This window comes from Falco punctatus (genome assembly GCF_963210335.1).
Source record: "Falco punctatus genome assembly, chromosome: Z".
Lineage (NCBI taxonomy): Eukaryota > Metazoa > Chordata > Aves > Falconiformes > Falconidae > Falco > Falco punctatus.
This window is the reverse complement of record NC_137586.1, coordinates 10,972,422-10,996,491: the sequence shown is the minus strand read 5'-3', so window position 1 is coordinate 10,996,491 and position 24,070 is coordinate 10,972,422. Positions and strand designations below refer to the sequence as shown.

Genomic DNA, 24,070 nt, shown 5'->3' with positions numbered 1-24,070 from the left:
CCCTGCTTGTGCTTGCTGGAGACACTGTCTCAAGGACACTGTGATGTGCTGGGATGGGTCCACAAGCCTTGCTCCCCTCAGCTCCTTTCTCAGACAAAGAGAGAGCAAGGAGAAAGGATCTCCCAAACCTCCATTAGCACCAGCAGTGCTTGCAGGGAGTTAGAGAGACCTAAGCATAGAAGAAGTCTACTTGTGCCCTGCTGCTGGTGGTAAATGAGCTTGTACAGCACACAGCATACATCAGAGGAAGCCAAAATCTCCATCCTGGTGGGTCTGCTACTGTTTTTTAACCTCCTATGCTGGTACATGTAGGCTTGTATCAGTTCAGAGCTGACATCACATCAGTGCTCCAGACACATTCCCTAGTGCTGTTCCCTGGGCTTATCTTTGGTGACACTGAAAATCCACCTCACTCTGCTAGCATGCCTGGCTGGTTGTCACTAGCTTGTGCATAGCCATTGTACCTGTGCGATGACACTGAAAGCCACTTGCTTTACAGCCAGGGATGGGACAAGGCTAGCCTGCCCAACCTGCAGCAAGTGCGTGCCAGGAATACTTCCCAGGTCATGAAGGGTGTTTCCCAGTGAGCTCCCAGCCCTGCACAGCTACTGTCTTACACCAGTGCTGTTTAGTGCCATTTACCTCCACAGGGAAATCAGCTGTTGATTATGCAGCAGTAGGTTAAAGGGCTTTTAATATCTTTATTGGTTACAAGATACACAAACTTAGCCTGGTAACAGACATCAAGGAAAAAAAAAGTGAAGGTAAATCTAAATGATCACAGGACAACTCAGCGCTTTATCCCCTTTTTAAACAATGTGCTCAGGTTTGCAGATTATGCAGCCCTGGGTGCATTTGCGTAAATATTCACAGTGATACGATGTAGGTTCATATCCTTGAAGGGACACCTGCAAGCCCCATGTCTTGGACTTCCCCTCTCCTTGCATTGCTGATGCTAATTTGTCCTGCTGATGGATTGTGCGGCTGGAGAGCACTTTGTCACTCTGTCCTGCCTCCCAGCACGAGCAGTGAGCAGATAGGCAATAGGGGTTGCATCATCTCCTTGCTGCCCTCGGCAAAGCTGAGGAACACAGGAGAAATGTGTGATATTTAACGTCCAGATCCTAGAGACACTGAGAAGCTGGACTTCCCTTGGTGTGACAGAAGTGAAACCCAACAGCCATCTGGGCAGCACCCCTTCCTTAATACTTCATGGAGGTTCTGCTATTGCGCATCATCCCAATACCCAGCCTCCTTGTATGCAATTGTCTTTTTTGTCTTTTCTTACTTTCTGGATCCCAGCTGTGTTTTTAGGAAGCATATGGAGATTATTATACTGGAGGAATCACAGCAGCAGTTGCTGTGGGCTTTTCTGGAGCCTGTGCAAAGGGAACTTGCACTTCTCTTTGCAGTCAGTGCCCCAGGAAAGGCAGCAGATACTTTCTGGGTATTTTCGTTCAAAGTGGCTGCCTTCAGGAGGAAATGAAAGCATGGCCCTTCAACCACAAGTACCTTTCCTTTGGGCTGCAGACCCTGGTTAGCTCTTACATGTTTTATGAGTTTCCAGCCTTGCAGAGCAGGGAGCACTACAGAGGTGAAGCAGGTTTGTAGAGCACCTGTCAGGTCTTCACCATGGATCCTCAGGCCACAACTTAGGAACCGCTGTATTTAAAGGGTTGTCATGCAAAGGGGTAGAGAAAGAGGTTATCAACTGCAGAATTTGGCCCTGGAGCAAAGCCAATGTGTTTATGCAACAGGAATAAGCAAACAGCTAAAATCTGCAGGAAGCAGAGCCCAATAATCCACTGCAGGATCTAAGCCACCAACAAAGCACGGCTCCTTCATCTTTCCTCCACTCTGAGGCTTCAGTCTCTGCTGGGTTCCCCTCCTGTCAGGCTGCAGCATGGCCAGTATGGCCATGGTGGCACACAAATGGTACTGCATTTTTTTCCATTTATCCTCCCAATGGGCCCCTTAACTCAGCAGTTCTCTTTAGCCATGCTACAGGCAGGAGTCCAAGCTACCCAACTGCCCCAGTGCCCCCTGAAGACACAGCAGTGCCCATTACAGGGCATCAGGGCTCTGTGGGTGACAGTAACTGAAGCAAATGTCCCCTTGTGCTGGAACATATTCGACATTGCTCCTGGCAGGTTTTGGCCCAGGTCAGCTAGCCTAGGCAGCTGACCCCAAAGGTGGGCATCATTCCCAACAGGCAGTTTGGGTGAAGCCAAGGAGGGTGAAGAGAGTTCAGTAGGGTGGAGGTTGGCTGTCACATGCCTGTTGGCCCAGGGACAGAAAGTGGTCCCCAGCAAAGCTGGTTTCCTAGTGCAGATGTAGCTGGAGAGTCCCTGCCCTTCTTTGTGCAGTCCTGGGTGTTGGCTTCTGCATGACACTTCTGCTGGGGCTGTCAGTGTGTCATGGTGGGTTATCGCCTTTACCCCTCTGGAAAGCAAGGTCAGCTGGGTCTCAAAAGGCTCATCCCTCAGCTCTGCACATAGCAAAAACATTTCACCAGCCCCCTCAGCTACCTTGCTTGCTAATGCCTCTCATTCACCACCTGCCACGCAAGGTGCTTAGATGGTCTTGCCTGGCAGCACCAGGTGAGGCATGTGGATGGTGTCACCCTGCTGCAGGCAGGAGAGGACATGGCTCCCAGTTTGCTCCAGAGCCTCTGGCTTGGTGGTCAGCTTGGGACCACTTGGCACCAAGATGGAAGCAGGCTCCAGCCTCTAGGGACCCAAGACAGGGGGAAAAGCAAGGCCAGGGGGTGAGAAGGTGCCTGCTGCCCATGACATCCTGCCACCATTTAGAGATGCCCTGCAGAGGCAGGAAGCATTTGCTTGGTGAAAAACACCCAGGATGAAACTGCGATAACTTTCAGCCTACAGGGAAGGGCCAGAAACACTCCCAGGACCTGGAATGGAAAGCTGGAATCACTCATGCTTCAAGGTAAAGATGTGACATCCTCAGGCAAAGGGTCTTGTCCATCCCTCAGGTCAGGAGTGATGGTCAAACCCTCCTGTAAATCCCACCTTCAAGAGTGATGCAGCTACATCTGTGTTGCTCTGCTGCCTTTGGAGGCTGAGTCTGGCAAAGGGATGGGGAATCCTCAAGACACAGGGATGCATCAGCCTATGCCACCTATGTTGTCACTCCTTCTGCCCTGATCCCATGTCCCCAGGCATCAGCACATGACAGCACAGAGGCTGGCAGGGAGCCCAGCTATGCTGCAGAGGGCCAGAAGGGCTTTCTACCTGCTCTGTTTGTGGTTCAGTGGTGCTCACAAAGGGTCAGTGTCTTGCTGCCTTGAGCCACATGAGTCCCTTGGTTTCTGTTCCCCAGTCACTCTCTTCCTTTCATTTTTCACATTTTTCTCTTTGACTGTAAATGGCCACGAAAGGGATTTCCCAGCCCTCACGGAGGAAGAGGCAACAATCCCTTCCTGAAGGAAGTGGCCAGGATGCCTGAAGGACCCTTCTCACCCAAGGGTAAATGATACTGATGTCCCCAGGCAGGAAAAGTTGGAGGCAGCAAGGGCAGAGGATACTGCCGTGGGTAGGTCTCTGTAGCACTTTGTGGAGGAAATACTGCTGCTGCCATTACCTCGTTAATGCTGGGGGGTGGGGGGGGGCTGCCATTGGGAACCCAGCTGCTGGGGTCACCTGGTGCTCTAGTCCAAGCACTGCTGAGCTCTGGAGCCCCAGGTTTGCCACAAAAGCATGCTGTTGAATAGCCAAGAGTCCCGCTGGGGAACTCCAAGGAGTGCTTTGAGCAGGATGATTTACTTCTCATTCTGCAGCTCTACACCAGAGACAGCTGTCATCCCATTTATCCACCTGGAAGTCTGTCTTTCAGAAACAAAATCTTCCTCTTCAGCGACTGTCTTCTTCCCCCATGTGGAGCTACCTACATGGTGATCTTGGGGTCTGCACGAAGATCTGCATTCAGGGTCTTTACCCTTGAGTGCTGCTGGGAGCCGCTGATGCTGTAGCAGCTGGTGTTGTACTCTTTCCACAGACCTTCTCCTCCACACAGGATGGCCACAGCTGAGATGACACACTTCTCTCTCAAGACTGTCTAATTGGCTTGATTTGTCCGTATTAAACATTTACCATCTACAGTTAGCTCCTTCATTAGCAATGACACATCATGTTTAACCACACAGCAATACTACAGCAGTACCAAAGCCAGCAGCAAACACTCAGCAAACTTCTGCACAAGGTTTAACACAAAGACCACGAGAAAATCTGGGGCTGAATTCAAACAAATGTACACAAGCCTGGAAATACATCTGAGCTGGCAGAAGATCTTAGACCTTCCATCCTGCACATCCACCTGCACAGCCTTCACCCTTGCCTTCTTTATTTATACCCAGCATTATGGCTTGCCTGTGGACCTGGTGGTTTGCAAGGAGGAATGAACACACTTTTGGCTTGCAAACCACGGTGTAATTAATTCCCAACAAAGCTGGGTTTGACTTTGTGGCTGTGGAAAGTGCTACCCAGGCTTAACCAGACGTCTCTCCTGCATGCCTGAGGCGTTCATGCCAGGGGTCCCTGTTGCCCCAGCCCCACTCCCTCACAGCATCAGACCCCTAGCCCCCAGGGATTTGCCCCAAGGAAGGATTTTCACAGCCTCCTCTCCCAGGGAAGACATGTAATTCCTCGAAAGGCTGTTTTGAAAGCAGTGTTTGCCATCTAGTGGGAAAATCGGGTCTGGGCATTCCTCTTGCCTGCAGAAGGATGGGGCTTGGGGTTGTTTTACCAGGACCACTGTTGGGGGCCACACTCTCCCTTGCCTATAAGTGGGCAGCAGCTCCCAGCTCCAGTGGGGAGCGCCGGGGAAGAAAGAAACTGAGAGAAGTGATGCTGGCTTAGCTTCCTGCAGGCAGCTCAACAGGCTCTTTCCAGCTAGTCATGGATGGCTGCCTGAGTGTGGATCCTCAGCCCAAGCCCTTGCAGTGGTCCCTGGCTGAGCTGGTGCCCAGCATAAGTGGGGAGCTGAAAGAAATGCTCTGGAGTAGGGGAGAAAGCACCATGTCCTGGATAAATGGTGCCTTCCAGGTCAGCATTCCCCTGGGGATCAGTGCCTTCCAGGTTGGCATCCCCAGCATTCTTCTGGCAATCAGCACGCTTCCAGGTCAGCATCACCACTGGCATCAGTGCCTTCCAGGTGAGTATTTTCCTGAGTATTGATGTCTTCCACACCAGCATCCTCCTGGTCATTGGCACTTTCCAGGTCAGCATTTCCCTGGGGATCAGATCAGTGCCTTTCAGGTCAGCAAATCCTCTTGGGGATCATTCAGCATCCTCCTGGATATCCCAGGAGTAGATATTGACCTGGCACTTTTAGCACCTTACCACCTCCAGATCCATCAGCACAGAGGTGACTAGGCTAGTGCCCAGCAGGTATGCGGCACTCAGCTGTTGCTGTGTCTGGTGGATCTCCCAGTGTGGAGCAAAGGCTGGGAGTTACCTGTATGCTGGGAGGGCCCCACATGTTGTAACCCTACAAAGCCGCATGCGATTCCCAGAGTCACATTTAACTCTGGCCCATCATTTTCGGGATGCAGAGAAAGGCCCTGCTGTACAGGGCTGGCTGGCTGCCCAGTGCCTGCTCTGTGCAATCCTGCAAACTCATGGAGCACTGGAGTCCCCAGCTGGTGGAAGAGCTCCTCTGTCAGGCTGGGCCATGCTGCCCATAACCTCTCTTTTCTTGGTCTGCCCCTGCAGATGAAGCAGCTGACATGGCAATGGATGCAGAGGACCATAAGGTGCAGCTGGTGGGAGAAGAGCAGGCAGGGAAGCTCTCTCTCCCTCCATGGGGAAGCTCCCAAAGTGTGTCCTGCTCTGTTTTAGTCCCTGCAGCTCTGAAGACAGCTGGAGGAGAAGATGGAGTTTCTGTCATAGTGAAGGGAGATCATCTCCTCTGAGCAAGTGACACAGCAGCATTGAGAAGATACAGTTCTCATGCTGCACAGCAAAGATGTATGCATGGGGAATACGCCATGGACACTGCTGTGAAAACCAGTACGACTGGATGTGTCCCCTAGTGCCACCACACCTCATGGCAAACACACAAAACTTTGGGAACTCTTGCTTGGACAACAGGACTGTTTTCAGTGCAAAAAAAGGCTGGCAGGAAAGACCTGGGCTGGGAGAGCTCATCCAAAGGGTTGCTGCCGCTTTGACATGGGAGCAGCCACTCCCTGGGAGCATCCTGAGCAGCAGTGCCTGGGGACAGCTAAGCTGCTGGCTTCAGCCTCCCAGCACCTCTGTGGCCATGTGCCTTGCATTTCCTGGCTGTGAAAGACCAAAAGCATCCCGGAGGCAGGGAAGGGTCCAGCCCCAGCAAGCAAAGAAAGAAACAACCTACTCCTGCAGGGAGAAGCTTACCATGGGCCAGCAAGAACAGGTGTCTCAGGCCTCTACCCTCTCCACATCTGTTTGGGTGCCAGCACATCTGGCTTGGCAGGCGATCTCCCCTTCTCTTGGGAAAGAGCAGATTATGGGCAAGGACTTTGCAAGCCTGTGGCAGCTAGAAAGGAAGGCAGATGAAGAAGAGGGAGTATGGGTGAACTCAGGGGTCTCTAGCGGGCTGGGTGCTTGGACTCTCTAGAAAGACCCCAGGCAGAGTATCCCACATACAGGCGAGATGAAAGCTATGGCCAGGGTGCATGCTCAGCACCGGCTTTTTAAAGCATTTGTGTTTGGATCCACTGTGTCTCCAGGGCATGTTCCCACTGCTGCTCCACTCCCCGTGGCTCCTGAGGAGGATACAATCCTTCTGGAGATGCTCCACTCTCTCCCTTGACACTCTCAGGACTTGCACCGGTAACAATTCAGGCTCTGTCTCCTCATGTCAGCCATGATGCCACTTCCATGGAGACCAGGTGTACGGGCCACACCTGCGACTTGTTCCCACTGTCCTTGCTCTGCCCAAGGGTGTCCCTTTGCCAGCCTTACACATTCGGCCTCTCAGCCATCTTCACAAGTCAGCCCCTGCATAATGAGGATCTTTGATGCTTAGATGATATTTGGATGTCCAAACTGCCTATTCATCCACCTATTCATCCATCTATGCATCCTATGCCAACTGATCCATGCATCCATCTACACACCTGCACAGCTCCTTCCCTCAATTCATGCATCCTTCCCTCCCTGCGAACCACTGACTGTATATGTACCCTTTCTTCCTCACCTCATAACATAAGAATGTTTCATGACCCTACGGCTTCCACAACCTGCCAGAGCTGCTTTTTTCTTTCCTTGGCTCAGGATGTGGTGGAGAAGGAAGCAGGAGCAGCCATGAGAGGTAAGTTGAGACTGTTTTGCTTCACAGTCCTGTGCAACCCGCTTCCTCCCCTGCAAAATGCGGGCTGATCCTGGCAGTGAGGCGGGGAGAGGAGGAAGCTAGGCTTGAGGGCTAGCCCAGATATTTGGCAGGGCTGGTGGCAGTCAAGCAGCCCAGGCACTGCTGCACAACTGCCCACAACCACTGCCCTGCTGCAAAGGTTTTGCCGGGGCTATTGCTTTCCCAGAGGAGACCTACACACAGCTGGGTGCCTGGTGCAGCCCAGCCCCTGCCCGAGAGATGCTCTGGATGTGACCACCCTGCACTGAATGGAGACACAGACCTTTCTGCACCTCAGTGCTGGGGACCTTGTCACTAGCCTAGCTGGAAACTAGGGACCTAGCACTGCCTGCTGGAAATTTTGTACCCCCAGCAGGTCCCAGGCCATGTTCTCCTGCTCTTTTCTTCTGCTGGGCTTGGGCTGGTCCCTGTCCCATGCCAGAGAGCTGGGCCCATCCCCACTCCTTGTGGATGCAGCCCACAGGCTGCTTCGAGCTGGCACAGCCCCAACATCCCCAGGCCTGGCTTGTACCAGCTCCCCCAGCAATCTTGGCAGAGCATCCACACTGGGAAGGCTGGAATACAGCAGGAAGGCAAGTTTGGAAGTGCCTCTGCCTTCTCTGGGCAGGGGTGAGCCCAGGCAGGGCTCCAGCCTGCAGCTGGAAGCCTCCTGCTCAGTCAGTGGCTGTGTGAGCCACTGAAGAGCCTGAGCCTTGGAGAAAGTGCCCTGGCCCCATGGTGGGACAGGGAGGTGCCGGCACTGGGACTGCTGTCATGGTCCCTTCCTGTTTTTCTTCTCCATGCTTGAAGACAAAGTTGACTTTGGCATGTAGAGCCCTCTCCTTTATCCCAGATTTCTTCCACCCCAGCCCTCCCCTTGCATCTTCGCTGGTCCAGCGAAAAGCTCTGTTTACCCAGCACCAGGGCATCCTCCCCCTGGGCAGCTGTGAGTGCAGCCCCCGGCACCAAGTATCTTCAGCCCCCAAGCACTGAACTTGCTCCTTGGGGTCCCTGATGCCTGTGTGTCACATTTACAGGCTACTGGGGCAGGGATCTGAGCCTTGGGGCATCCCAGCAGGCAGATGCAGTGCAGGCAGGCAGGACTTCATGGTGGCATGCACTCTCACCCGCTCTTGGTATCTCCAGCTGCCAAATGGGTGGCAGGTCTCATCTCTAAAGCTTCCATTGAAGAGGAAAGGTGTCACCCTCCAGGCCCAAGGGCAGCAGGATGTGGTGATGAGGACCAGATGTGCATCTCCTGCCCTCAAGCTGCTCTGGTCACCAGAACTGGGTGTCCCCCGTGCCTGGCCAGGCAAGCCTCAGCTAACGAAGGGGACACAGGGCTTGGCACATGGAAACAGCATAGCTACGGAGTCCCTGTGCCTGTCACTTCTTATCTACCCACTAAGCTTGCCTGCACAATGCAGGCACACATTCCTTTGTGGATGTGTGAGGCTCTGGCATTCTCTTCTCACCCCGGCCAGCAACAACCTCCTTCTATATGGAGCACACCTGGACCTTCTGGAGTTGATAAGCAGGCAGGATACAGGGGTCAGAGACACCAGCTCACACTCTCCCATTTTCTGGCCATTGTGCTCCTGCACCTAAAGCCAGCACCAGGTGCCAGGAAACCACTGAGCTCAATTTGCAAATGCTGAAGCCACTAGCTATGGAATGGACATCACCCATGTTCAACAGCATCATATGGACAACCACAGCCCTGATTCCCTCCATAGTGGCAGAGGAGTGGGAGCTGGTGGTGATAAGAGCAGGTTTCCAAGTGGAAAGGGCTGCCCACGCCATGCTGGGGACTGAGGGGAAATGGGTGACCATGACACATCAGAAAGGGTGCTGTCTGGTTTGGATGCCAGGGATCGGAGCCTGGCAGATGATGGCAGTGTGACACAGCTGGAGCTGACAAGTTCTGAGATGCACCAGGGAGAAGGGATGTCGCTATTGGGCCCAGAAGCCCAAGTAGGATCTGCCCCCTTATACCTCCCCAGCTTGGTGACCTGCCTTGCTTGCTCCATGGACAGCCCTGCTCCTGTCCAAAGATGACACCACACCAGCAGCACACCGTAGATGGAGGGCTGACCCCCATCTCCCCCATCCACTGTCAGTGTGCTCACTGGAGGCAGTGAGGGCAAAGCCAAGCACCAGCATGGGCAGCCCCTATGCCCCTGCACATGGGGTGGGAGCACAGGGGCACCCAGTGAGGGCAGAGGGGTCTGTGGGCACATGAGCCATTGCAAAAGGCACAGCCCTACCCCTGTCCCCTCCAACCCAGTCCCCACAAGGACCCTCTGGGAAGTCACACCCCTCCAGGCTCCCTCTGCATCCCGGGTTCAAGGGCAGCCCTGGGGCTCAGCTAGTAGTGACACATCAGCCCGGTGGGGTGGGTGCACTGCAGGGTCCCTGCACCCCCACCCCATGCTGACTCTCCTCCCCATACTCCCCCCACTACTGCTGCCTGAATTTCCACCCAGTCCCATCTGGATCTCATTGAGCTGCTGGCGCTGAGCACCAGGGTCAGGAGATGCCAACACATGGAAGTCATTAGAGGGGCCGGGTCGAGACGCAGGGAGGGGGCCACATGCTGAGAGTGGGGGACTGTGCGGAGGGTCCTGTCCCTGCTGCCGGGCTGGTGAGGGCAGGGGAGATGTCCCAGGCAGCTGCCTGCATCCTCTTCTGGCACTCAGCGGGGGCTGGCCCAGGCAAGGGTCTCTCTCAGGCCCTTGAGGACCTGGGGAGGAGCTGACCTGTTTGGGGACCAGCCCTGCCTCCTGTGCACCTCCTGCAAGGACTGTCCCCAAGCTGGCATCTTACTCAGTGCCACTCACCTCTCCCCTGGCCCGGCATCACCTGCAAGGGGGTATTGCCTGGGCAGTGCCAATGCTACCCCCTTTATTGGTATCACTGCTCCATGCAGCCACGGCATGGGGCAGAGGGTCGGGGGAGTCCCTTCTGCCTGCTGGCAGCTGGTGGGGGGTGATGGGCAGGGCTCAGCACTCCCTGCTCACTGATGCCCGGCGCCCCTGGGAGCCTACACCCATGGTCCCCCCCCTTGACACTAGGCAGGGAAGTGGGGCTGGCTCAGCGTTTCATCCCCATGTGTTTAGCAGCGCCCAGCAGTAGGGCTGGCCAGAGACGCTGAGTCCAAGGTGCCTCCAGCTGGCTTCTGGAAGGCACAGGCAGCCCAAAGCTCCCAGGAGCAGTGCCTCTCTCCTTAGGGTCCATCCTGCAGCCCCAGGGTGCTGGGAGCTCCGGCAATGTCCACGACCATGGGGCAACCCAGAAGGCGTGGGGTCCTTAGGGGCCAGCAGTGGCATCAAGTCCCACGTGTGAGCGAGCGGGTGCAGGGAGTGGGGATCGGCCAGGGCTCACTACAGGATCTGGGCCTCTGCCGAGAGAGAGGGCAGGGGGTCAGGGGGGCACTGATGGCCCCCCTCCCCCCACGCTCCTTCCCCCGCATTCCCCCCGTTACCTCCCCTGCACCCCGACTCACTCGGTAGTGCCTTCAAGTGGGTGGCAGCAACCAAGAAGTTGTGGGGTTTGGTCTTGTCCTTGCCTTGTTTCCTCACCCGGAGCCTGGGGACAAAGCAGCAGTGGCTAAGGACCCCAAGCAGCACCCCTGGGCACCAGGACCTACCCACATCCCTGTTGATCCCACTCTGCATCTCCAGCCTCAGCCGCTCCAGTGGGTCAGCTCCAGGGCTACAGAAGGAGCTCGTCACAACACAGAGCAGGACTGGAATCGGGACAGGGACCAACAGCAGAGCCATGCTGTGTCAGGGAGAACACAGCCATGGCAGGATGAGAGGGGACCTGGGGAAGGACCAGCCGGCAGTGCCCAGTGGCAGGACTCCCAGGGGATGAAGGCATATGGAGGTGTCTCTGGGATGACTCTGGAGCATGAGAGTCCCCAGAAAGGCAGAAGCCTTTGCGGTGATGTTAGTAGCCGCAACATCTTTGGGGGATACTCAGAAAGGTCCCATGGATGTGGGCTTATCAGAAAGACCCCAGGCAGGCTGGGAAGTACTGTAGCCCATGGGGTGTGCTGGGAAGATGCAGTGATGTTGCAGGGGGCAAGGGGAGCATAAAGCAGCTTATGGGGCTGGCATCAAGTCTGCATGGGCAGAGACCTCAGAGCAGGGCTGGCGGGGGACATGGGGCACCCCATGCTGAGGGTTCGGGGGCCAGAGTGGGATGGGTTAGCAATCATGCAGACTCCTCCGTCTCAAAACCCAACCTACCAGACGAGGATGGTGATGATGAGAACAGCAGCCAGGACAAAGAAGGCGAAGATCCCGAGGGACACCAGGACAGCCATCTTCTCCACGGGGTCACTGTGGTCTGGGACAGAGAGACTGCCACGGTCAAGGGATGCCACAGTCCCCAGCACCCTGGGGATCCTATTGCAAGCTCCTGGACAATCCAGCACCCCAGCCACACATGCGCACGGGGCAAGGGACCCTTGGCACTCCTGCCTGCCACCCCCAGGCTCTACTCACTGATAGGCTCAGGGTTGGAAGCCTGGGAGGGCTCCTCAGCCAGGATCTCCAGGCTGGTGTCTGTAGTGGTTTCTTCACTTGCTGTGGTCACCAGGTCTGGAAGGACAGAGGGGATGGGAAATACTCACCAAAAAGCATGGGCAGCATCCCAGAGACCAAAAGAGAGGAGTGAAGAAGTGTGCCCTTGTGCCCCAGGGGTCGAATGAGCCCAAGGGTGCCCCCAGGGTGCTAGTAGTGCTCTGGGAGTCCCACTCTGCCCCGAAGCTGTGGGGGGCAATCCCCAAATGGCAGCAGCATGGCTGCACCCTGCCATGGGGCTGGGACATGCTTTGCCCCCTTGATGCAGCCTCCCACCATGGGGCCAGTTCTTACACAGTGCACAGGACCAGCTTTCTGGGTCAACTTTAAGGGACCTCAGGAGCTGGGACTTGCTCTGGGCAATATTTGGAGGATGGGTGCTCTAGGGAAGGGGTTGGAGAGGAGAAGCCTGGGTGCTGGAGGAGTTTTGGGGAGGGATGGTGCAACCTGGTAGGGCTGGTGGGCTCTGCAGCCTGTCCCCCTCGCACCTCTGACTGGTGTCGCCCGGGCCTCAGCACTCCATTCGCTCCAGTTCCCTGCATCCAGGAAATCCTTGGCGCTGACTTGGACCACGTGCTCTAACCCAGCAAAGGCATCTGTGATCACCTCGGACAGGTTCACCGTCTCCACCTGTGCCGTGCAGAGGGGAGCTGTGCTGTGAGGCAGGCACGGGCACCCCTCACTGCCCTTGCGCCAACCCTCCTCCCATGCCAGCTTTGCCTTTTCTTGCCCACCGCTTACCACAGACCAGGAGCGATGGATAACGGGCCGGTACTGGAGCCGAAACCTGAGCTGGAAGTGGGGTTCCTTGGGCCAGGAGGAGGGATACTTCCAGCTCACGTGGAGCCGCCGTGGGGCGAGGGGGATGGGCTCCACCACCAAGCCCTCTGGAGGGTCTGGCTTAACTGTGCAGGAATGGACAGGGAACCTTCGTCACACCAGAATGCCATGCAGAGGGGTGTGGGGCTCCCTTCTGCTGCCCAGAGCTGGATGCCCAAGGGATGGACAGACACTGGGATGGATAGATGGATGGATGGGGACTCACTGATGGCCTGCATGGTGACATCAAGGAGGCGAAAGCTGGAGCCCAATGGGTTCACCTCAGTGATGTTCAAGCGGTAGGAGCTCCAGAACTCTGACCCATGGACAGTACAGGTGCCGGGGTGGGATGGATCCTGCAGGCATGGCCCCACATGCCCGTTCTTGTTCCTGCAGACAGGGAGGCAGGGTGGTGACATGTCTGTCTGTGCCCCCCCCCGCCCCGCTCACCACACAGTTTCACAGTTCTGCCAAGGAGGTGCTATGCAGGGAGACCCCCATGCCAAGACCCTGGTGGAGGATGTAGCCCTTGTTGCAGCTCCGCTGCCCGCACTCCTCCAGAGCCCAGCACATCCCTCTGAGCATGACCAAAGGGACCTTCATCCCAGCCCCACAGCCCCTCCTGGGAAGGTTCCTCCTGGGGGCAAACGCTTCTCCCAGGCACCCAGGCTTAGGTAGCTGGCTCCCCTATGGGGACCTTCAGTCCTCACTTTGGGGACCCCACTGAGGACAGTGGTAGAGCCTTCTGTCACTGGACGGGGGTCAGTCCCCAGGGAGCAGGACTGCAGTGAGAGTCAGTCCTACCTCCGCTTCTCTTCACCCGTCAGCGATTTCTTCCTGTCATAGAGAGAGATGGAAAAGCACACGGTGAGGATGAAGACACAGCACGAAGCCAACACAGCCGTGACCCGGAGGAGGGACAGCGGTCTCTGCACCACAGAGCAGCCCCCCACTTCCACAGTGGTGCACACAGATGACGTGGCATGGCAGATGGAGTCAAAACTGTGCCCAGCCCTGCCAGTGAGCAGCCTGGCAGCAGGAGCTGGCAATCCCAGAGGAACGAGATGGCAGGGTGCCCAAGAGGGTCTTTCCCCAGAGGACCCCCCTCCCCTGCGCAGGATTTCATCATGCAGCATCAGCAAAGGTGCAGGAATACAAATAAAAGCAGCTCCTCGGTGGCTGGCTTTGCCCTCCCACTACAGACCCTAAAAGCCCCCTGCTTCCTCCCACCCCCTCCCTTCCAAGCCCCTGACGCTCCACACAGCCCCCTCCCCGCCAAGCCCCCAGCCCGCGGCTCCTGCAGCTTTCAGCAGGGCTGTGCTTTATGAGCTCCAGTTGACTTCAAAGCAGCCCGCTAATTTGGCCTGCCGGGATAATTAGAAGCAGCGATGCTGTCAGGGCTCCTTTCATCCCAAAGCATGCTGAAGCGCTCAGCGGCTTCCAGATGACCTGTTTCTCTTTTATAGCCCCTCTGGTGCTGGCAGAGCTGTCAGCAGGGAGGGATTCTGCCTGTGCTGGCCTCCCAACAGTGCTGGGGGGCTCCCCTTGGAGCAAGCAAATGCTGAGTGCTCTGCTCACCCCAAAACATGACCTGCTCTGGGGTGCAGCATGGTGAACTCAGTGCATGGGTCGGGTGGCCAACAGAATTTGGTTGTTATCTGTGGCCGGGCCCCAGGGCTCACCCTGTATAAACCCCACAGCCCATGCCCTGTGGGGGACACATCACCTGTAGGTAGTCATGTATCTGGTGGGGAGGAAGGTCTCCACGCTGGAGGTCCAGGAGCAGGAGAAATTCTCATAGTCTGACGCTCTGCAGGACACAAAGGGGACTCCTGGAAGGTCTGGGGTGCAGGAGGAAAAGAGAGTCAGTGAGAGGTCCCCTGTCTTGCAGCCCAGCCAGCACGCAGCAGCCCCTGTGTCACCACAATATCCCCTCTTGGCAAGCCCCTCCCAGGTGTGCAGGCACTGCTGGCCCATCCTGGTGGGGCTGCACACACTCCACACCCCAGCCTGCAGACACGCTACTCACGCCCCAGCCGCAGGGACACGGTGTGCAGGAGGCTACCGTCCTCGCTGTAGCAGCTGTAGGTTCCTGCAGTGGCCAGGCTGGCATGTGGCAGTACCAGGGTTCCCTGCCGGATGGCTGAGCCCTCTGGCAGTGCCACAGCACCCGCCCGTCTCCATTGCACTGGTGAGCTGGTGAGGAGAGAGCGGGCAGGTGGCATTAAAGGACAGGGATGGCAGGTCACCCCAGGCCCACCCTGTAAACCTTCACATCGGATAAATCCCCTGGTGTGCACAGAAAAGACCTACCTGGCATGGGCACCGGCGCACAGCAGGGTCACGTCTGTCCCCACCTGTCCATACTGCACACCTGGAGGGACACACACAACCCCAGATGAATGTTAGCGCCCTGTGCCACCCCGTGCCAGGGCTGGGGGGGGTCAAGGTGGGGAGCCTGGGGTTGTACCCCCCTGGGGAGCCAAGCACTAGCTGTCGGGTCTTGCCTCATGCAGGTACCACCACAGGGGACTGGGAAGGACTGCTCCCACCTGGGGCTGGGCAACAGGCAGCTGCAGCAGGGCACTGGCCAGAGGACACCCGTCACCGTGGGGCTGTGTTTCATGTACAACCTGGCTCTGGTAGGTCTGTGCCTGCCTGGGGGGGAATGGGCTTCCCCCAGGGTCCCTATGCCTGGGACATGGGGGGCTGTGTGGGGACTTGGCGGGGGCTCACCTTCCTCTCCCCAGCCCTCAGGGACGGCGAGGGAGGCTGACACCAGGGCTGCCGCAAGGAACACCATCACCCTGCCCAGGCCTGGGATGGGACTGCGCATCTGGAGGAGGCAGAGTCGGGAGGGAGAGGGTGTTATCCCCTGCAGTGGGGTGGCCAGCAGGGTCCACAGCCTAGAGCACCCCTGCAGGACCATGGACCCCACGTATCCCTCTTGTCTCACCCCACCATGCAGGGGACAGCGCGGGGACCATACTGCTGGGACACCAGCTGGGACAGTTGGCAGGGTCTGTGCCACTGTCACAGCTGGTCCCTGCCTGCAGAGAAGTCCCCATGCCTGGAGGGGGAAAACAAAGGGCAAACACTGACCAGGAGCTCAGGACTGTGTGGGTTGGCGGGATTAAGGGCTCTTTGCCATTGCAGTCCTGTGCCGGGAGCCCTGGCTGGCTCCCAGCCTCAGGGTGGTCCAGAGACCTACGCCAGTGCAGCTGTAGTGGGAAGGAACTTAAGAGAAATTCTGGCCTGTATTTACACAGCAGGAGACAGCAGTTAGATCTGAACAGGCTCACACAGCCACAGAGAGCAGGTCTGTGAGAGCTCAGGCTGTACCAAGGCTGGCGCTGGCTGGGGTCCTGCATCACCGCCCACCCTTGCACCCGCTGCAGGGCTGGTCCATGCAGGTCAGCGCCCTTCCAGGCCATTTGGGGTCTCTGGACCCATGGAGAATGGCCCTGAAATCTCTTCCTTCCACTCAGAGATCACCATTGGATCTGGGGTGAGAAGTGTGGGGCATGCTGAGTCAGGGATGCGCACCCAGCTCTCCATGGGTCAATCCCAGCCACAGACTGGGGTCTCCCCACCGTAGCACAGCTAGCATCACCCTGTCTCTGCATCAGCATCACCCTGTCCATCCCAGCCAGCACTGCTCAGAGCTGTCCATCCCAGGCAACATCCAGCACTGCTCTACCCATAGCAGCCCGCATCACCCTGGCCAGCCTGGCCAGTCACCCTCTCCACCCCAGCCAGCATCACCCCGTGTGTGCCAGCCAGCATCACCCTAAGGCATCTGTTCCAGCCTGCATAGTCCTGCATGTATCAGCCAGTGTCACCCTGTCCATCCCAGCCAGCACCCTGTCTGTGACAGCCAGCATCACTTCGGGGCATCCACCCTGGCCAGCATCACACCACCCATACCAGCAGGGTCACACTGTCCCTATCAGTCAGCCCTGCCTGCCCTCAGCACGCACAGGCAGCTGAACCATTTCTCCCTGGAAGAGCCCCCTGCCCACTCCTCATGAATGGGCAGGCTTTTGTTTATTTCACTCGTATTGCTGGGTTCTGGTCCTGGATAAAGGTGGGCAGGGGCCGAGGGCACCAGAGACAGTGAGCTCCCTGGCAGCCACAAGTGCATACTACAACTCATGGGCATAAATCCGTGTCCCCTTAAGTCATTTGGGTTCAACAGCTGAGGGGCTCCAGGGAAGGATGCTGCAGCCCAGCAAAAGCACCCCAGAGCAGCTGCCAATTCCTGTCCTGCGAGCAGGTGCCCGTGGCTGCATGCCAATCCGTGTGGCGAAGGAAATGAGAGCTACAAGGCAATGCACTGCAACCCAGCCAGTGCAGGGTGGAAGGTGTGTGGCGCCCCACATCAACCCTGTTCTGAACACACCAGGCAGCCTCAAATGCAACCCCCAAATGTAAATAATCTCATGAGACTGTCATAAGCTTTTCCTACCAAACCACCAGTAGAAACATTCCCAAGAAACATCAGTTAAAAGGTCTCTGCCAAAACTATGTTGGTAATGAACTGGGAACATTCAGCCTGAAAGTAAAATATTTTGGTGATGGGGAAGAAAAGAGACTTAAAATACACTTAAAAGCAGCAATGAAAAATAACTCCAAACACCATGTGGGCCACAGTTAAGGGGACGGCGCTGGGGGGTGGTCAGGGAGAAGGGAGCATGTGTTAGCGTGGAGAGAAAGAAATAGTTTTAAAATAAAATCATTTATTCTCCTGACTGCTCTGGGGTTTTGTGCAAGCGCTGCAGAGGGTGAAGGCAGAGCTGCTGCATCCATCGACCACCATGCTGCTCTGTAGCAGGGTGACATGCTCTGGGTGCTGGCTCACTGCTGACATGAGTTTGCTACGCCTCAGGGCTGCTGACTGGTTCAAGGCAAGTCTGAAAAAATGACCTTGCAGCTGCAATGCTGAAAGGCATCCCTCCCTGCATGGACAAGGGAACTGCTGGGGGCATGGCACACTTTGCAGCCAGCCCTCTGCTACCATCACTGCGGAATGGTATAAGCCCTGCCCAGCTAGCCTGGCTGCGGATGGTATTGCCAATAGACCCAGAGGCACACCAAACCTTTACATGGTGGCAGAGGACATCTCTGCAGACCCCACTCCAGCTGCATCCCACCCCCTGATCTCCACAGTGACCCCCCAGTGGTACCTCACCACTCATCATGAAGGTGATCCTGCATCCTCCAACACTTAGGCACCCTCTGTCCCAGGGCGACCCCAGTGCTCCCCATCCTCAATTCAGCATCCATGAGCGACCCCAGTGCTCCCCATCCTCACTTCAGCATCCATGAGCTCCCCTGCCTCAGATGGTCTCTTTTGGGCAGCTGCCCACTCCTGCCAGTGCAGCACTGGGGAAGGCAGCACCGAGCCCCCCCAAGACACACACACTGGCTTAGTAAATGACCTGCCTGAGCACTGCCAAAACCTAGCCATGACCAAGCATCACCACAGACAGAAGAAACAGGGCAAGCCCTTCCTTGGCTGCCCAAAGGCCACAAACAAAAGGGGAAGGAGCCGCAGAGCCGGGGAAGACCCAGAGCCCTCACCCGCCCCGGGTGCAGTGGTGTGGCAGGGGGCCAGGCACTCCAGGCCAGGCAGTGCTGCAAACCAGCCTGCCCATAAAGGATCCCCTTACTTTCTGCAACCAAACTCCCTCACTGAGGGGAAAACAGGCGTGCAGCTGAACACACACAAACATGCATTGCCAGGCCACCTTCCTTAGCAGATCTGCAACCCCCGGACAGGCACATGGGTGGAGAAAGCATCCCTCTACACTTGCATCGGTGGTGACACATCCCAGGGACAGGGAGTCCTGGCACAGTGGTCCTGGAGCCAAGTCAGGACAGAGGGAACAATCAGAGCTTTTCTTCCTCCCCACATGCAAACCCAGGCCAGAGAGGCATCTGCTGCCCGCCAGGGCTGGGTGACCTCCCATGGCCATGGCCTGGGCAGAGGGACCCAGCCCAGCCTGGGCCTGTGGCTTGGCGCTGGCAGGGAGGGCAGCAGTGCCAGACTCTGCTCCCTTGGCATGGGACACCCTGGTCACCAGCACAGTCAGGGTGACCCAACTGTGGCACCCATGAATGTGAGCCAGAAACAAAAGGCACTGCTCTCCATCCTGCACCAACCCTGCTGTCCCACTGGGCATCATTTGAGCTCTTCCAAAAGTTTTTTGGGGAGCTGCAGGGAGAAATCCTGCCATGAGCCCCTTCCTGCATCCAAACTGACATACTGCAAGACAAAACATCCCCCAAAATCACAGCCATGTGCACCAGCACTGATGCCCACATGGGGTGTGACAGCCCCTCCAGCACAGCCGCTCTGTGCCATGCTCCGCCGTGGCCTGGCAAAGCCCAGTGCAGATTCCTGGGGGAGGCCAACTTTCCATTGTGCTTGACGCTTTGAAAGACAGTAGGGTTTGGTTTTTTTGTGTTTGTTTTTGCTTTGCTTCATTTGAAGTCTCTCTTCAAAGAGAATGAGCTGCACGCAGAGCCGAGGGTGGCAGGGAGGGGGACACAGGCAAACGATGCTGTGCTGCAGAGGCTGAAGATGGTGGCAGGGATATACAGGATGCTTCCTACCAAACACAGAAAGCTGTGCCTCCTAAACTCTCCCCAGGGTGGTCTGGGGCAGCATCGCTGCAATAGAGATGTGGCGAGTAAAACAACCCAAGAGCACTTGGCAGCTCTGCCTGCTGCGTGCTGGGTCCTGCCAGCCTCCAACCTGCACAAAGCTGCTCTGCAATGGGCGACACCTGATGCTAGCCAGCTATAACACCCTAGAAATGGCATCATACTGTATTCCTGCCCCTGAGCTGGGGGAGCATCCCTGGCCCTGCAGCCCAGACCCTTTTCTCTGCCCGTGCCTGCTGTGGGAAACATGTCCTGTGGTTAAGAGCGGCAGCGTTTTGAAGCAGCAGGAATTTGCCTCTTCTTGCTTTCCTGCAGGGTTGGGAGCACAGTGCCCCACTAACCCCCTCCCCTCCTAGCAGCCCTGCAGAAGCACCATGCCCTGCTCTGAGGAGCTGTGGTGTGGCCCGAGTCCATCCTCATGGCCACTGATACGCCCAGAAACCAAGCAGCATCTCACCCCTGCAGCACCAGTGACCTCCATCATCATTGCATCAACATGCACTTTTGGGGCTGGGGGAGCATGGACGTCACTGCTGGGACAGTCCCCTGCAACCTGCCACTCCTGTCCCCTAAACACCTCTGGCACCCTACCAGCTGCCGGGTGCCCAAGAAAGCCCAGAAATGGGTGCAGGCAGGGAGGGAAGCATGTCCCCCACCACTGCCAGGGCCACTGGAGCCATGTACAGTCCCCAGGACCCCTGGCAGCACCCAGGGGTAACTCCTTGCCCACCTTGGGCACTGCCAGGGGGGTGCTCCCTGAGGCCAAGGGGGGAGCCCTGCTCACTGTTCCCAGCCCCTCTGGTGCCTTCGGGACCTCATGCCTGCTGGGCGGGGGGGGGGGGGGGGCGGGGGGCACCATGCCAGGCTGAGCTAAGCCAGCACACACACAGGCACTACTACAGCCAGTGCAACTCCAGCACACTGGAACTACCCCAGTTAAACCAGCAAAACCAGTTGCAGCCTTTCCCTGTGAGGCCAGTGCAGTCCAATAAACCCCAGCACAACTCGAGCCTGGGGCAAGACCCAGTACAGTCCCAGTATGGGGCTTAACCCCTAGGAGCCCAAACATGGGATTATACCACATGAAGACCAGGACCAGGATTAAATCCCTTTTAGCCCAGGAGTGGGATTAAATCCAGTGTAGTCCGAATGTGTGGTTAAATCCAGCTCAGCCCAGGTGTGGGGCTAAACCCAGCTCAGCAACAACGTGGGATTAGACCCAGCACAGCCCAAACACGGGGTTATGCAGTCCAAATGTGGGGTTAAACTCAGCACAGCTCAGGAGTGGGGTTAAACCCAGCTCAGCCCAAACACAGGGTTAACCCCAGCACTGCCCAAGGAACCAGTTCATCTCCCCAGCCAGGTACGATGCACATCCACACACAACTCAGACCGACTCCCACAGTATCCTCTGGCAATGGCTGGATGATGGCAGGCCCACCGGTATCCTCACCAGACCCACCTCCTCCTTGTCCCAAGGCTCATCTCCCTCCTCCGTGGGGCCAGCAGCTGCGGTGGGACACAGTGCTGGGCCCTGGGAAGCCACCACACACCTAGCATGCCAACAGCTTCATGGAGGTCAGGCTCTGCTCTTACCCCAGCTGGGAAACACTCACCCCAATGCCCCAATTTCCACCCTCCCCCGCTCCATCTCGTGGGAAGAGGTCTCTGGCTCCCAATTGTAACTGGAGGCATCAGCAAGGGCCAAAACAGCGAGGGCTCTGTTAGCAGCCAGCAGCCCTGACGCCACGCCGGCTAGCAGCGTTGCATTTGGAGGGGGGGAGAGGGCCCCTCCGCCCCTGTCCCCATCCCCACACTCCCCCCGAAGCCACGTGCCAGAGAAATTCCTAAAAATAATCTCCTGTCTGTAAAGAAACCCACTGGCACTACAGCTACAGCAGGAGACTATTTTTAGGATGGATGGATGGAGTCATGGGGGGGCTGCGTCCCCACTGTCCTCTTCACACAGTCACCGGACAGGGACGGGCACGGTGCTGGATGCAGGGACGCGGGTGGGACCCGCTGGCAGGGAGCTGGGCCACCCTGTGATTATAACAGGGTGGGAAAGGCTTTTCCTGTCCCAGGAACGCTTTAGGGTTTGGGACATTTTTCCGCTGCTGGGCTCAGCCTATCCTGGGAGAGGCTTTGGTGAATCCACAGCTCCTGGCACAACAGGGCAGCTGGGCACCAGCCCGCTCCCCGTCATTTCACCTCCCCAGCAGCATCTACATCCCCCAGCATAAGCTCCCCCCATAAGCTGGCTCTGAAGGAGATACAAAAGCATATGCATCCATATATGTGGGGAACTAATGTATGTCTGTACATACATGTGAATGCCCCATGCAAGCTCAAATCCTCCTGATGGTCCTGATGAAGTCCAGCATCGAGCTGGGAACCCTGAGCAGGAGAGGGGCCCCACAGCATCCCTGAGCAGGAGAGGGGCCCCACAGCATCCCCCTGCCTGGTGCTCCCCCCACCTCTCCCAGCACTCCGAAGCTGGCTGGTGCCTGGGAGCCACCGGGCTCGCTCTGTCCTGGAGGCACGGAGGCACCCGGGTCAGCCAAGTAGCTGTGGGGCCAGCAGGGCCAAAATAAACAGCTCACCGTACACAAAGGCTCCCCCAGCTAGCAATTTGCTGTCACTTCTTTTGCAAAACAAAATCCCTTTTGGGCTGGAGAGGGATTTCAGGTGTCATTAAGGGCCACCTGGGAGGCCAAATAAAGCCACCACCAAAGGGTAGCCCATTAACCCTTTGCACTCCACTGGCAGCATCCTTGTGTGTGTGGAGGATGGCAGTTGCAGAACCCCTGCAATGTGTGGTGTGGGGATGCTGGTGCAAGGTTCTGGCACCTGGTGGGGTAACAATGTCCTGTCTTCATCACACTTGGAGACAACCCTTCCTGCTTACCTGAAGGGAGGCAGGCCAGGGGATATAGCAGGGTGTGAGGCATGTGGCAGGGATGGAGACTGAGGAACTGTCTCACCGCGGCAGTATCTGTGCCCCTCACCTCATGCCAGGTCAGTCAGATGGCAGCCCCCAAGCCAAAAGGAGGAGTGACAAGAAGTGGGGAAAAGCTGGAGCAGAAGCCCACCGCTGAGGCTAGGGGCTGCAGTGCAGGGCCAGGGGATGGGGCCTGAGCCATGCCTAAGTTGAGAAGGTTGGAAAAACACCATCGGCTCATTTTCTGCTGGGGAAAAAAAACTCCAGCCAAGTTCTTCTGAAAGATTAAGTGCGATCGTAACCGAGCAGGGAGCGGGGGGAAAGCAGGGCAACGCGGTGAGAGTGCTGACACATCTCCTTCCCCAGTGCTGGAGAGACGCCCCGGCCCCACTCGGGGCCAGCTCTGTTTACAGGCTCCTATTGTGTCTTTTTTTCCTTTTGGGTTCCCCCCACCCCTCCTCTTCAATATTATAGTTTGGAGTAAACAAAAGCAAGCAGCCTCTCACTCCAAACATTTCAGCCATCCCAAACTTTCTCTAGAGGGGGGCTGCCCGTGGAATTTTCCTCATCCAGAAGAATTTCGAAATGTTCCCGTTGCAGCCTGCTTTGATTGGAGGCCAAGGCAGCTCCAAAATCCTTGGCAAAATGGTCGAGCTGCCCTCTGCACAGCCCTGGCTCTGGGCAGAGGCAGCAAGGACCAGCAGCTGCTGTGCCCCAAAGCACCCCCATGCACAGGGAACCCTCCAGCCTGGCACACTTGCCAGATGGGGACAAACGCATGTTCCAGCACGTACATCCCCCCCAGCTCAGCCCATCACCTAAAGGGAGCCAACAGGTCCTACTGGGTTTTTAAGTATTTTAAGCTGCCGCTACAGTTATTAGTGCCCTGAGATGGCGACGCTGGTGCAAAGTGCTTGGGTGCACTCTGTGTGTGTGTGTGCATCCCAAAGCACGCAGTATTTCCCTTTGCAGGTGGCATCTCCACAGCACCAGCCGGAGGGGACAGGGTGAAGCAGCTGCCAGAGCTCCTTGGAGGAGTGGTCTGTGGCACCCCATGCACCAGGAGGGCAGTTTGCAGCAGTGATGCTGGCTCAGTGCTGCCTGCTCAGTGCCTGGGCAGATGGAGGAGGGGATGGTCTGCTGCATCCATCCCCGAGGATGTGGAGTTGGGGCACAACACTCTCCCCTGCAGATCCCTGGGAGACTGCATGTGGAAGGGAGGAGGAAATGTCCTCCAGGATAAGCCATAGTGTTGGGTGCCACCCAAGGGTGCTGCTCCTCTCTGGCCCACATTGCACTGACAGGGCCTGCACCCCAGTCCCAGAAGAGGTGGGACCCCAATGTGGGCAAGCAGAGACCCCCCAAGAGGTCTCTTGGCTCTGGTTAGGCACAGATGTGCTGTGAAACACATGGGACCCTGGCATGGGGGTGCGAGCACCGCTCAGCCCACTGGCAATGGGGGCATCAGGAGTGGCCCCTGAAACAAGTGGCAGGAGAAAAGCCCCACCAGAAAGCCCCACAGGAAAGCCAGCACCCGCAGGAAGAAGCGCCCAAAGCTCAACCCAGCATTGATTTGGTTGTCAATCCAAGCCATTGGGGTGGCCTGGCATGCTCACTGGCATGTTCCCTGCTCACTTTCTTAAATGGTCCCCTGATGGGCACCACTGCGTAGATGGTCCTGCAGCCCAACAAACACCCG

At 57.0% G+C, this 24,070-nt stretch overlaps 1 protein-coding gene across 6 annotated transcripts in view; it reads right to left on the bottom strand.

Annotated features, from left to right (window-relative positions):
* Positions 1-681: 681 nt before the first annotated feature.
* Positions 682-24,070, bottom strand: part of IL11RA (interleukin 11 receptor subunit alpha) — a 45,429-nt gene continuing 22,040 nt past the window's right edge. For 2 of the 6 annotated variants that reach the window (XM_080371301.1, XM_080371302.1), the window contains exons 2-13: positions 15,498-15,597; positions 15,075-15,135; positions 14,791-14,957; positions 14,488-14,602; positions 13,566-13,598; positions 12,988-13,151; positions 12,684-12,847; positions 12,431-12,572; positions 11,865-11,960; positions 11,607-11,706; positions 10,859-10,941; positions 682-1,081 (exon numbers count right to left, since the gene is read on the bottom strand). In XM_080371301.1, the coding sequence (XP_080227427.1) occupies positions 1,056-1,081; positions 10,859-10,941; positions 11,607-11,706; positions 11,865-11,960; positions 12,431-12,572; positions 12,684-12,847; positions 12,988-13,151; positions 13,566-13,598; positions 14,488-14,602; positions 14,791-14,957; positions 15,075-15,135; positions 15,498-15,597 (1,251 nt within the window). In that variant the 3' untranslated portion in view covers positions 682-1,055. Of the gene's footprint in view, positions 10,754-10,858; positions 10,942-11,606; positions 11,707-11,864; positions 11,961-12,430; positions 12,573-12,683; positions 12,848-12,987; positions 13,152-13,565; positions 13,599-14,487; positions 14,603-14,790; positions 14,958-15,074; positions 15,136-15,497; positions 15,598-24,070 lie in introns of all 6 variants that reach the window. The other 4 variants (XM_080371298.1, XM_080371299.1, XM_080371297.1 and 1 more) reach the window with 4 other exon arrangements.